This window comes from Copadichromis virginalis, linkage group LG3 (assembly GCF_057382275.1).
Source record: "Copadichromis virginalis isolate Kocher_CV1m ecotype Utaka linkage group LG3, C_Virginalis_male_GT1.1, whole genome shotgun sequence".
Lineage (NCBI taxonomy): Eukaryota > Metazoa > Chordata > Actinopteri > Cichliformes > Cichlidae > Copadichromis > Copadichromis virginalis.
The window spans coordinates 59,457,019-59,471,540 of record NC_140620.1 but is presented as its reverse complement, the minus strand read 5'-3'; the positions used below and the strand labels follow the sequence as shown (position 1 = coordinate 59,471,540).

The 14,522-nt window shown below is 37.0% G+C and overlaps 1 protein-coding gene and 1 pseudogene across 1 annotated transcript; one reads left to right on the top strand and one right to left on the bottom strand.

The window, feature by feature from the left end:
* Positions 1-741: 741 nt before the first annotated feature.
* Positions 742-3,003, top strand: LOC146716372 (uncharacterized; annotated as a pseudogene).
* A 2,807-nt stretch (positions 3,004-5,810) lies between these two features.
* LOC146716371 (lysosome-associated membrane glycoprotein 1-like) lies at positions 5,811-12,916 on the bottom strand. The gene is made up of 6 exons (XM_085451798.1): positions 12,802-12,916; positions 11,441-11,871; positions 10,848-10,961; positions 9,134-9,203; positions 8,677-8,844; positions 5,811-7,590 (listed from the first exon to the last, which is right to left on the bottom strand). The coding sequence occupies exons 1-6, from the start codon at positions 12,848-12,850 to the stop codon at positions 7,451-7,453; spliced, it is 972 nt and encodes a 323-aa protein (XP_085307924.1). The 5' UTR covers positions 12,851-12,916; the 3' UTR covers positions 5,811-7,450.
* Between the last annotated feature and the right edge of the window lie 1,606 nt (positions 12,917-14,522).

The following is a 14,522-nucleotide window of genomic DNA, read 5'->3' as shown; positions in this document are numbered from 1 at the left end:
GTAAAAAAAATAAAAAAAATCTTGTTGACATTAAAAAATGTCATTTTTTAAGGACAGCAGACATTACAACAAATATGACAATAATTTTGTAAACATATTTTAAATTGCTAAAAAGTACTCGATTGCTTATAATGTAGGTATAATAACACAGAGTCATGAAGATACTTGAAAAAGAGGTAATTTTCACATTTTACACAGTATAGAATAGAATAAACCTTTATTTTCCCACGGATGAGAAATTTGGGTGTTACACAGCTCTTATAGCAAGGAGAATATAGAATATAAAAGGGAGACACAAAGTGTTCCTACACTCTTAGAAAGGATGTGTTAAAAAATGACACAAAAAATGTGTTGTTACACTATTAACACATTTTGTGTAAATTTTAACATAACATGTGTAAGAAAATGTGTAAACATTGAAAAAATGTGTAAAACGCTTAACACACTTGATGTGTTGCACAGTTTAACACATTTTGTGTGTTATTTTCAGAATCTAACAACAGGACCTAAAATTAGCAGCTCAGTAATTTGATGCTAGCCCTGTGTTTAGTGAAATAAATTGTAGATTAACAATGTATTATAACTATATTAACTGAATAAATAAAATGTTTAGTTATTGTTTGTTTTCCTTAATCCTTTCCTCATTACTTTCAACACATAAAACATTTTATAATGTAATGTGGACCAAGGTGTACTAAAATTCTGAAAGAGGATTAATTTTTTCTTTCTCAATATGTATGGCATACCAATTAATGGCCATGGCTATACTATAAGCATAAGTATCCACAAAGAACAGGCTTAATTTTGACCGTAACATGTGAATACAATTGAAGCAAAAGTAGAAAATGAAATGAGTAAGAACACACATGCTTAAAATTGAAACAAATTCTGCCCAGCAACATGACATACCGGCGGCGGGAAGGGGGCGCTATCTTTCGCGCCAATGAGACAAAGGAGACAAAGATGGAGGTTACGTCGCCTAGTATGTTGTCAGACCTTACAGTAAGTATCATTTACCAGTTTATCTTAATGTACTGAAAATATGCCGGGTTTCTGGAAGAATGTGAATTTATATAAATTAAAGGAGTTTAGAGTTTAAGTTAATTACTGCTTAACTATACCTAGCTAACCTTAATGTAACAGTCTTGCTAACATATCCTACTCTTAATTTTATTATTAGTTCTTGGATTTCGTGCCATACTCCATTAGAGTTAATGTGTTTTGGTAGTATTTTTATGTATTACTTTATTCATGTATTTATCTATTTACTTTATTTATGTATTAGAGTATTCAGAAATTGCTCTTAGAACCAGTGTGGTAGTTGGCTAGCGGCTCCGACAGGCATTATGTTGTCTATGAGCAACGCCAGAGTCAGCACCTAACCGTAGCAGTGTTGAGTAAAATGACAATATTGTCGTTAGCTCTGAATATAGCAAATGTAGTTATCACCGCGACCATTCGTTTACTAGCAGAGAATAGGAATAAAGACTGAGTAACTTTAACATGAAATATACCTCATATTGACAGAGATAATTATTTTTTCAAGCAGTTAAAGCAGTTTTTGCATCTAGTATGATTAACTAAAGTATGTGCACATTCTTTTTTAAGGCTTATTGCTGGAAACATGCTCTGATATAGTTTCTTTTTTATGCAGAACTTCTGAGGAAGTAATAGTGTTATTTAAAAAACCAAACAACAGCAACTTGACCATGCAAATTATCTTACTTATTTAGCCATGTGTTTCATTTTTTCAGCACACATATGACAACTTAGAATCTGTCAAAGTCCTTGTAACCACTTTTATAGATGAGAAAGAAATTTGTAAAAAAAAAAAATTCTTATTGTCAGCAGTGCCACAGACATCAGACATCACTATTAGTCAGGATCAGATTTATTCACCAAGTAGCAACTAGAAGATAAAATCAATTTATTTATTATTCAGAATTTCTTTTAGTCATTACGTTATAATCACGTAGTTAAGAAACCGCCTTCTTCTGCTGCAGCTTTTTGAGTAAACTCGTGCTTTTATGCTCTGTGGAAATTTGCTGTCATGACTTTGAAGATTATTGCAGAGAGGTAAAGTGTCTGGTGTTGCCTTTACACAGTCTACCATTACCACAGAAGAACAAAGTCAACCCCTGAAGTCACTCAGGAAAGCCCCACAGATTCTTAAGGAGTATGAAACCTGTCGGTGCCATCGAGGAGGCTCCTTGTGAAGACTTGCATTGGGGATTTGGTGGAGAGGTGTGGTTAGTAAGTATCGCACTTTACTGTACTTTGTTAAAATTTTGCAATGAATGTTTTCCTTTAAAAATGTTGAAGTGCACAGAAGTAAAAAAGTTTACCTTTGTTTTCCAGTTACCCTCTTAGTGCAGAGAAGCTAACTGTAGCAAAAAGCATCCTCACCACTTTTCCACCCTTAAGTGGCAGGACAGGGGGAAGGATTTGTAAGTAAATTTAGCATTTTAATAATGTAAATTCCACTACATACTGTAAATTGCACTTGTTCCCACTTACTGTGTATCGTTTAACCTTTATCTAATTATTTATTAGAGCTTTTTTTCTCAGTTAAAATTGCTCAGCTGTTACCCATATACCTCTGTCCTTTCTTCCTCAGGAGCATTATTATGATCCAGTCTCTCATTGTGGATTCCTAGAGACTAAACTGCGCAACCTTAGACGGAATCTCGACCAGGGGCAGAGACATTATAAGAAGCGAAAAGTGACAGATGACTGTGGTGAAGACAAGAAGCTCAGGCGAGAGGATGGGAATACCAGCAGCACAGATGAGTGGGTCACCCAAGTTATTGCGGCCCTCAGCTGAGAACCTTCCAATTATCATGTCAGGCATGGAGGAAACATACACCAGTCTCAGAGCCTGGAATATTCGGAGAGTACCCACGGTTTTTGGACATGCCAAGTCATGGTAAGTTGCTTGGTTCTCTGGTAATGGTTTATGTACTCCTTCTCCACTCAGTTGTGTTTTGCATACAAAGTATATAACAGGAGTGGATACATTTGGAGGTATGTTTATGAGCTCCTAGTGAATATTTTGAAAGTTTTATAACTTCAGAGTTTGATCATTACTCCCTGCGCACTGATTACAATGAGCATCACTTTTCACATGGTCCAAAATCTTAGTCGTACCACCAAATGACTATCTAATAGTAGGGACATCAAATGACAATGCAGAAAGTGCTGCTCGTGGAAGTGAAAACCCTACAAAAAATCACCTAAATCTGTATGAAACTCTGCTTTCAGCAGCACTATTTTCAACAAAAAAGCTCTACAGGACAAACCGCAGATAGACAACATAAGAAATTGTCTGCTAGAAAGTTGAACATCAGCTAAAAAGTCCTAATTTTTTCTCAGGGTCTGATGGGACCCAAATCATAGCTAAAATTAAGGAATAATGGACTTGTATTCAAATACCACTCCAAGTAAATTGTTGTTTCACTGTGTAGGTAAGCTTGATGTGGAATGGGTAACAGAAATGTGATACTGTAAAGTTTGATTTTAGCCATACAGCTACCAAATGGACAGAATGTACTTTTGATTTAATGTATTTAATGCTTCATTTTAAACTTAAACACTTCTTTTATTTCCGTAGGCTGGACTTGGAGTTTGGCAATTTTACAGGAGGAAAGGTGGCTCTCTTTTTGCAAAAATGGGAAGCCAGTATCATTCCGAAGCTCAAATCAGTAGCTGCCCTGGAAACAAGAACCCCCCCGCCATGTGTTAACACACCTACTCCCAACAGTTGGTGCCAGTCGTTGCAGCCTTTTTTGCACTGGTATGTATTCAGTAAAGTTCTCACGGTATTTACCTGAGGAAAGCATTTGTCTACACCTCACTGAATACTATCTTTATCTTCCCCCATCTCCAAGCCTGGAACAAGTATTGCATCGCTTTGCAGTGATCCTGAAGCATCATCCACAACACACCAACCCCAGCTGATATGCATCGGTGATCTAAAGAGGGCAACCAGGCAGTACATCATTGTTGCTAAGAATGACAGAGTAACCATTTCTCTGAATGATGGCCTGACGTGTGCTGTGGATAAGCTTTTCAAACTGTACTGGGTATGTAACTTGTCCTATCCAGCACCACTTGGCTCCGTCTTCACCTTCTTTGAGTTTGTCTATGACCTGCCGCTGTCCACCCAAAGGAAAACCAAAGTACTGGAGCTGATTGCACAGATTAAAGGATGCAAGTAAAATGTTCACCTGTCCAAAATGTAGAGAGTCTCTGTTCACAGAGGTGAGAAACCTCATTTGGCATCTTTGTCAAATACACTGCTTATCAGGACTGACCATTTTTATGCCTATGCAGTGGAAAGGTCAGACAATATGAACTGATTGGCTGAAATTTTTGATTTTTGTATTTAAACCCAAGGTACAAAATTGTATAACCTGGATGCTATATTCGCCAAAATGTATGTTTTTCTGTTTGCATGCAACTGCACATTTGTTAAATGTTGACAATTTGTTGAAGATGACAATTGTTACCTTTAAAATTTTTAATTCATGTATTGTCTGGATTATATCAGAACATTATATATATATATTGAAAAAATTGAAAAATTGAAAAAAGGGCAATCATATATATGATTGCCCTTTTTTCAATTTTTTTTTGACATTTTAATGATCTAGAGAGATAGAAAGCTAGTCAGATATGAATTTTGTTTGATTTTGTAAAGTAAAAATTGTGATATAGCTTTGGCTAAAATTGCATTTAAAACATTTTAATTGAAAAGATTCTGACAGTTGTTGTTCATTCAGTTTGTAATGATTTATAATATGCCAAATAAAAAATGGAATTCAATAAGTGTATAATATATACCCATCTTTTTTCTCCTTTTTTTAAAAAAAATTGAAATGTACACATTTTAACACATCTTTGTGTCAAAATAACACATCTTTGTGTTTACATTTTTTAACACAGAAGATGTGTTAAAGGAGCAGACACATTAATTGTGTTAAAACTGACACATCATGTGTTGTCCCTAATCTGATGCAGCACATGTGTTAAAATTTAACACATGATGTGTCAATTTTAACACATCCCTTCTAAGAGTGTATATACATAAGCAACTGAAGTTCGTATATACATGTAACAATGTACAGAAATATGTATGGAAAAATTGCACAGAGCTATGTATAAAATGTACAGTGAGCAAACAAGCTGATAAGATGACCATATAACCTCTTTGTAAACCCTGTTCACTTTAGTCTATTTACCAATATAAGTAAAGACATTACATATAATATAAACACATGTAAACACTGGAAATCACTTTTTGGCAGACAATCGGTTTTTGGCACGAGCTGCTGTATCCTCTTGGGGGCGGACCATGACGATGTCCTCCGAGTACAAGTGCAGTTTTCCCACAGTGTTTTGATCATGACACGTATTTAGCGCTGCTATGTTTGCTTTTTTTTTTTAGTTATACCTGACTACCTGACCGAAAATAATACAAAGACAACATAAGAAAGCTAAAGTTTGTCATTCTCGCTTATTATGATCTCAGCTACTCTGTTTTTGGTTTTCCGATGCTCTTTCTCTCTGCTGTTTCCAACACTAATCTCTAAGTTGTTGTTTTTTTTTTGTTGTCTTTTTGTTGTTGTTTTTTTTTTTTTTGGGGGGGGGGGGGGGGGGGGGGCTTTTGTAGATATGATTTTTCTACAAAGAGTATTAGGAAAATATTTTTTTGAGGGGAAAAAGAAGTATGTGGAGAATGCAGTTCTTCCACGACTGCCACGGCTCCTATGCCCTCTACAGTTTTGTGATACCATCAGCACAGACACATATTTAGAAATAATATAATCATTTTTATTGGAAAAGGGCGTAAAAACAAGGTACAAAGTGCTCACATGCTGTGCACAACAGTAAAGTCTAACTTTTCTGCTGATGTCTTCATTTCACAGCCTCTGCCTGCCCTGACAGTAAGAGTGGAGCTGCCAGTCACTGACACAGTTATAACATCACAACATCCCTTTTTTATTACATCAACAAAAGCACACGAATAATCATTTAAAGTATTACTGAAGAGTTGGTTCACACGAATACATTTGACACCAGGAGAGAAACTCCTTTGTTGGTACAGTATGGTGTTACGGTGGCACGCAGAAGGTTTTGGTTGCATTTGTTCAATTCTTGAGACATCTCTCTGAGCTTTTTACTTCCCCGCTTCAAACCTACAGAGAAATTTAGCTTGTGCATTTCAAAAGTTAAATGTAATAGCACTGACATTCCTATTGCTTTCTTCCTTTTTAAAAAACTTCAAACATACATAGATTGAGTGGGTTCAGATGTCCTCTCACTTCTCTGTGTTACAGGAATTTTAAACAAAACAATCTGCTGTTCAACATTTATACGCTCTAAAATTTAAATGGAGTGTCATTTACATATTTCTCTACTCTTACTGGCCACTTCGGAATAAGCTGCAATAAACCATACATTTGTTCTTTATCTGACATCCAAATTAGAAACACAAATGAACCCAAAATGCAAATGAACAGCTTACTTTAAGTTACTGTTGTTTAAACTGCATAGTTCCCTACTGCCAATTAGTGGTTCCCTTGTGTCATTGTTGTTTATTCGGCATAAACACCAAATAAAACGTGCATGAGCCATTAAAAATCTTATCAGGATTAGACTAAAGTCATTAATGACCAACATGGAGGCTCCATTCCACTACAGTTTGACAAAGGCAAAGAAAGTAGGCTGAGACAATGATCAGTGCAATAACTGATGATCCCTTCAGCTGATGATAGCTAATGATCCAAACACAGTATACCATCACCTCCCTTTTTATGAAAAAAAATTAAGAGCATACAAGATGCGATTAAAAAAAACAAACATTTAATACAACATCCTGTAACAGTTAAAAAAAAAATCAGTAATGCTTTTAAAAATAGGCTGCTTCTAATTTTAAAAGAAAAGATGATTAAAAATGACTTTTACCTCACAACTCTTGAGTTAAGTGATAGCAACAGTTGGATTATGACTCATAACGGGGGGCCGCTGTTGTCAATAATGAACAATACAACTCTGTGATCCAAACACTGCTTATGTACCATAGTGACACAAATAAACATCCTAGCAACTGGCATTAAATGACAAAGTAAGCGCTCGACTTGTCATACTGGCGTTTCAAAACCTGACTGTATGGAGTGTAGAGTGTGTGGCTGTGACAATAAAATGAAAACCAGTATGCTTTTGTTATTCAAACTGATCTACATTTAACTCGTTTAAAACTAAATTTAAAAAACTTTATATTCTCAAATTGTACAATCAAGCTGTTTAAAGTAGCACATACCTCTGAATGAAAACTGTAACTAACCATCAACCAGTTAAATTAGGAGACAAAGACAGAAATGACAGGTTTCAGTAATCATCCACTTAAGAAGGTCTTAGTGACTGCTTATCCCTTTCTGGCCAATCCCCCTCACAGGGATTGGTAGCCATCGGTCCTCCTCTTGCGGCTCACCAGATAGGCCACTACCACCACCACGATGAGCACCAGCAGTGCCACTCCCACTCCAATGGCAATCTTGTAACTACGCTGGTCCGCAGGACAGTAGTCACCTGGAAAACACACACACACACACACACACACACTCCCATTTAAACAACATATCACTTTTTTAAGTGACCAGTTTTCTAAGAACTGATAAAATGTCAAATGTCACTTTTGGAAGATTGTGGATGTGTGTAACAGAGTTCAGTCAAACTGTCTGTTCAGGCTAAATTTTATTCTTCAATCCAACAACTGACAAAGATAATGGAGCATGAATGCGTTCCATGAAACGTAACTATTCTATGAAATCTGCTTAGGACTGTAGTTAAACCTGTTCTTCCTGAGCTGCATTCCAGAGCAGTCGACTGTCAAGCTGTCACGCAGCTGCTTTAGTTTCCACTGTTGGAAACTCTAATGATGAAAAGCCACTCACGAGGAAGTATCCGATTTTTTAAATTTCAACCGCGTGTGTTGTGCATTACATGTTTTTAAGGACTATTACTGATGCAGCAATGAATAATCACTGCTTCCTTGCTTTGGCTTCAGGACCTTGGTTTTTAACTTTATACACATTTTTGTATGCTGATCATATTACATCATTTGCTAAAATATTGTTTGGAGAATATTATTCAAATAGGATGTGTAAAGTTTAAATCCCCATGAAAGATAAAGTGTTTTAAGTCTGAAAGTTACGCATTGCTGTAAGAAATAAAGTCATTCCAAACCTGAGAATAAGAGACTACAACTTTTTGACTTGGAATGGAAAACATTTAGACTAGAGTACTTCCAAACCTAGCTCGATGGACATTTCCTGCTTCCATTATTGTAAATGTACTGGTTCTTATATAGCGCTTTTCTACTCTATCAGAGAACTTTATACAACTTGCTTCATTCACACTAGCACTTTCTATGCTTTTTATACATAAGTGCTTACTATCTAACATACACACATTCCAATGTATAGAAAGCAACTTGGGGTTAGCATCTTGCCCAAGGATGCAGACTGGAGCAGCCAGGGATCAAACCACCAACCTCCTGTTTAGTAGCTAAGCAGCTGTACCTCCTGAGCTACAGCCATCCCAATACTGGCTCTAACAATGTTTTTAAGACTGAGGATGGTTTAATGATTAGTTGTTCTTCACAGGGACACTTACGATCGCCAAAGTTGTTCTTGGTCAGATTGAAGGCTTGCGTTCTGTCAGAATTTACATCCAGGGACAGGTCGTTGCCCATGTAAATAGAATCAGCGCTGCAGGAGTAGGAGTGTCCAATCTGTGCAGGGAACAGATGGACTGACTTGTTGTTGGCATTGTAAGTTGTACCTGCAAGTGTGAAATAGAAAGACAATTTTTACAGACCGATAATCAAGTATCGCGACAATCGAGTTAAACAATATTACACTGAAAGTAGTAGCATGACATGCTTAACAGTAACTCCACAGGTCTTGTCTGTATATTGTTGAGCAGGCACACAAACAAGGAAACAGCAGCTTGTGTTTTTTCTGTGTTTACCATCCATGTGCAACACTTACCTGTAGCTAAAGTATCAGGGGACATCCAGTGAGTCCAAACTCTCATCAGTGAAAATGTTACGAAATAAACATTGACTTACCGTTTGTGGTTAAAGGGTAGTTCAAGCTGAAAGACACGGCATCAACGTAGACGGTGTTATTAGGAACACTCTGAGGAATTATAACAAACAGGGAACCTTTTACAATGTAACACTGTGTCCAAATGTGACATTTTGGTTTTCGTTTTACTGAATCCACTGAACATTTTTCTGGGTCAGAGAGTTTCTGTGCTCATTTACAACAGATAAACAGGTTTCAGCAAGTACACATGCTGCTAGCATTTGAATTTGAAGTGTGAAACAGGAAACAGCTCATCCGACCAGTTTGACAACGTATTACTGTTTTCCTCTTAACCCCGGACACATGCTTGAGACCAGCCTACATAACAAAGCAATCTACTATTCCTGGCTGTCGTGTCTATTTAAAATCTGGTTAGCCAGGCTAACCACTACAATCTAATATTTAATATGATAGCACTATATTAAAGTATATTATATTACTACCGCAGTAGATACTCCATTACAGAACAGACTACAGAATTAAAAAAAAAAAACCCTCACTTTAAAAAAAAGAAAGAAAATGAAAGTAACCCAGAGTCCCAGAAGCTTTGGTCAGCTTTGACTCTGAAAACTGATTTTCAGCAGTGTGTCTTTCTTTATTGTGATATTATTGAGACCAGTTCACAAGTGGGGCTTTTATTAAAAGCTGTTGGATCTTTTTATGCTTACAGTAAAGTTGCCACCAGGAGCAGCATGCACTTCTACTAAGCTAACATTTATATTGGAGGCAAACTAATTACAAATGTTTCCTTCTATCTTTATTTTTTTCTGGCTATGAATCCATATTGCATCTTTGAAAATGATAACTGATGCACGCTCAATCCTCCAACAAAGGAAATCCCAGACAGTTCATTCTTTCGTGTGCCCACACTGTATGGGAGTTGTGGAAGCACAATCAAAGAGACAGGGGAAGTCACTTGGATGAGTGCGAAATATCTTGAAACATTTCTCTCGCTGGAAACACAATGTTCAAGTGAACAGAACCAACTCTCTGGGATAATAAATTCAAATCGATTAATTTTTGTGCATAATAAATATGACATAAGGACAACCAGGCTGCAGTTGGTGGTATAATTACACCTCAGCTGTATATTTTATTTGACATAAACACTTTAAGTGTTCAGATAGACTATCACTTACAAAACCACAGAATGAATCACATGGATGCAGTAGGGCGAAGCCGCCTGATGTAGTTTCCCTATGGGCTACTTCTCTTTTAACACTTCTGCAATTTATTTCGCTTGACTAGTATTTCCAGCTTACATAGATTTACTCGTCAAGGAAACTGTTAACACTCTGAAGTGCTAACCCTAATCCTACATCTTGGAAAAATGTGGAACAGACTTTTTTTTGGAAATGTGATTGTTTGACGTTAGAGTGATTATTTACTTTGTTTCCTGAAACTTAGAGCTCAGTTTAATAAAAACAGAAATTACACATTCTGATTGCCCATGGTTGAGACCAATAAGGTGTCTATCTGTTTATCTTATCCTAAGATTGCAAAGTTAGGGTTGTCATGACTTGGACGTCAGAGGTTGAATTGACGTTCTTGTCATAAATGTGCAGGATAGGGTAACTGTGGTAATTTCAGGTTAAGATGAATGATTGGCTGACCTCAGCACCTCTTTAACCACCTCATTTTGATCTTATAATGCTGTATATGTCACAGGCTTTGGGAAAAGAGTTCACCAAGTACCTTGGTGAAGCTGAAGTTAATGAAGCCCTCTTTAAAGGAAATCTTAAGGTTGGCGCTGTTTTCATTGCAACTTCCACTAGTACTGGTTAGATGTGGCTGAACAATGAAGATTGCCTGGGAATAAACAGAGAAGAACAAATGGTAAATGGCCTGTATTTATATAGCGCTTTACTAGTCCCTAAGGACCCCAAAGCGCTTTACACAACCAGTCATCCACCCATTCACACACACATTCACACACAAGACAATTCGTTTAAGATAACAAGGCAGCAGCAGACTTTCTTTAAAGAAACTCTAGTTCATGGGTCATGTAAGTTACCCGATTGTCTTGTTACACAAACACTGGCAATATTTAACCATTTACAGTAACAAAATGAGGAAATTAAACTTGCATGATAGCAAATTCTCTCTTCCTGAAGACTGCTGACAACTGAATCACTGAAAGCTGAGTCACATCCTCGTGCTGGACTCATTAGGATGTATTGCTAATAGAATATCTATATGCTATGTTAAGACTAATTTACATGCCACAAAACAAAAAAACAAACAAAAAGAAAACAAAAAAGCTAGACAGTTGATATTAAGAAACCTACATTTGTTGATACTTTTCGGATCTGCAGCGCCATCTGAGCCCTCAGGCAGGTCTCACTTTTATTTTTTGTGATATTGTAGTATCCTACGGTCAAGCCAGCGGAGGGTCTAGGTGTGGGCGTTGGTGAAGCCGTGGTAGTGGTGTTTGGAGGCTTGGTGGTGGTGGTTGGAGCCTTGGTGGTGGTGGTGGTGGTTGGAGCCTTGGTGGTGGTTGGAGCCTTGGTGGTGGTGGTTGGATGCTTGGTGGTGGTTGGAGCCTTGGTGGTGGTGGTTGGATGCTTGGTGGTGGTGGTTGGATGCTTGGTGGTGGTGGTTGGATGCTTGGTGGTGGGTTTTGGAGGCTTGGTGGTGGGTTTTGGACTGTCAAATTGACTTGCAGGGGCGACAGTTGCTGAAGGTTTGGATTTGTTTGTGTCTCCAGCCAATGACAGCGCTTGTGGGACAAAGAAACAAAGAATCCTTTTCAGCATTCATACTAATTCCAGACTAAATGAACTCTTACTTTACTGTTGCTGTATTAGCTGACTTTTAGTTACTTTGGGCTTCGCTAAGAAAACACAAACTTTCTTATTGCTTACATTTTTGCTTAAATAAGTTATTTATTCACACGGTAGTTTTATCATTACATTTAATGATATTAAATGAAATGAAGGTCCAATGTGCTTTCATTACCAGCTGCTCAAACTACTGTTTGATGGGATCAAACAGTAGTTTGAGTAGAGTACAGCGGGATTACTCAAAGCTTCTATGATGGAAATGTGTGTGTATGTCTTTTCCCTTTCTGCTCTCTATTATTAGTCTGTATATCACTTTGGTCAACCTGAGTTGTTTTTAAATGTGCTTATAAATAAATTGACAAGATATCAGTATAAACAGTCTCTGCACATTAAACAAAATAATTTCATTACAAATCAAGCAATCGATTTTCTTGACTGATCAATTAATCAATAAAATACGAATAGTGAAGTTATAAACTTTAAGGTAGGTTTAAGGTTTGTATTCGGTTGCGGAAATCATGTTCTAAAAACAACAGCTGTCATCTGTCAGCAGACATGTGACTCGGTCTTGCAACAATATCGAAAGACAAATTTCTGTCTCGCCCACAATCTAGGAAGTCCCTGTGAAGTAGAGTTTCACATACATTGTATTTCATGACAAACTCCGTGGGTAAGCACACACAGACAAAGCCCCATTTCGAGCCTTTTTGTTTATATATTATATAACACAGTATCTTTGTAGACTCTAAACACTTACTGTGGCACTTAAGCACAAAACTAACAGCGAGATCTGACGTGAGTTACGCCTTTCTTTTTCATATATGGATCTCGTTTATTTTAATATTAGTATTGTTTAGGGGTCTTACCTGAAAGCGCACAGCACGCGATAAAGACAAAAACAGCAGTCCTCAGCATGATGGCAAGTGCAGAGCAGTGGGGAACCAGGAGCTTTGGAGCAATGCTGTCGCGCCTCCACCTATAAATACCTCACTTTTCAAGCAGCAGGAAGTCCATGCTTAAAAAAATAAAAGCATCCGTATCCGCAGTCAGCGCTGAAAATGTACTATTATGAGTAACAGCTTCTCATTCAGTAATTTTTTTTTCCCGAAATAGGGCAAGCTGCCCTTGCAGTACTATAGTGCAAACCCCAACAATTAGACAGTCCTTGAGCGACGGTGGTGAGGAAGGACTTTCTTCTTTTTTTTTTTTTTTTTAGGACGAGACCACCAACAGAACCAGCCTCGTAAACAACGTGAAATTAAGGAATTACAAAATCCATTCTAGTAGTATACAAATAATAATAGTTTTTTCTACAGGCACTTTACTTTAAAGTTACGTTTAAAATGTGCAAAGTATCACTATGCTTCCCACTTCAAATTGATGTTTTGATAAATTATTAAATAGTATTCCGTTCTATATAATGAAATGTGTTTTGTTTAAAATGTAAGTTTTAGAGTGTGATCATGCGTGGAATTAATATTGTAGATGAATTTAAGTTTAAGAAGAGGTAGACAGAGAAATTAGTTAATTTTTTTGGCCTCTCCTGAAGGCCAAGAACAAATTTAATTTCCCAAGTGGACCGTTACGGCTTTTAGCTATACTGGTCCACTTGATAGTTATAGTCTACTGGATTTTTATTAGGATTTTTTTTTTTATTGTCGGTTATTACAGTCAGAACTGACAGAAATTTTGTGAAGAGAGAGAGAGAGAGAGAGAGAGAAAGCGAGAAGACACTGAAAATCTGCTTCATCGCCTGCTAACACCCCCCCCCCCCCCCAAAAAAAAAAAAAAAAAAACACATTAGGGAAACCACAGCAACAACCACCATATGCAAAAGTAACAGTAACTCATGAATATTAAATTTTTATGAGCAACACACAGTATTAATAATGATATGTTTAGAGGCAGCAGCCAACCAATATAGCTGCATTTTACCACAGCCAGGAACGGGGATTTGACTTGTTCTGCAAGGAAACGTGAAGTATGAATTTTATTTTGAAAGCATCAACAGACAGAATAATTACGAAGATTTAAAACTTCAGAAATGAGCAACAGCAAGGAAACGAAACCAACAAGACTGCTAGCAGGAGGGAACCCACAGTCTCAGCGCTAACAGAAAGGTCGATGAGTAAAACAAAACTCCAGATTTCTGTCTGACACTCACAAACACTCTCTTAAACGGCTGCTAGCAGTTCGCTTTGATCTGATCGGAGCGTCATTATCAGTAGTTACAATTGGCACGTTAGTAGGAGGGTAATGCTGCAAGTCAACATGCAGGTTGTAGGCTAGTACAATTATTATTACTGCTAGTAGAAACTAATACTATAAACAGCATAACTGCAAGTATTTTAGCCTTAGTAATAGCAGTAGCTATAGCGATAGGACTTTATATTAGTGGTAAAAAAAAAAAAAGAAGTGTTGTTATGATACTGACGGATTATTAATACAAAGCAGTAAGAATTAAGGTTGCCATAATTAAGCTAACATAACTTAAATCTAATGACAGTGCAGTAGTTATGAGCAGTGATGGTACAGAAGGTTCTAGTATTAACTATATAATCAAAGTTCAATACACACTCCAGGTCAA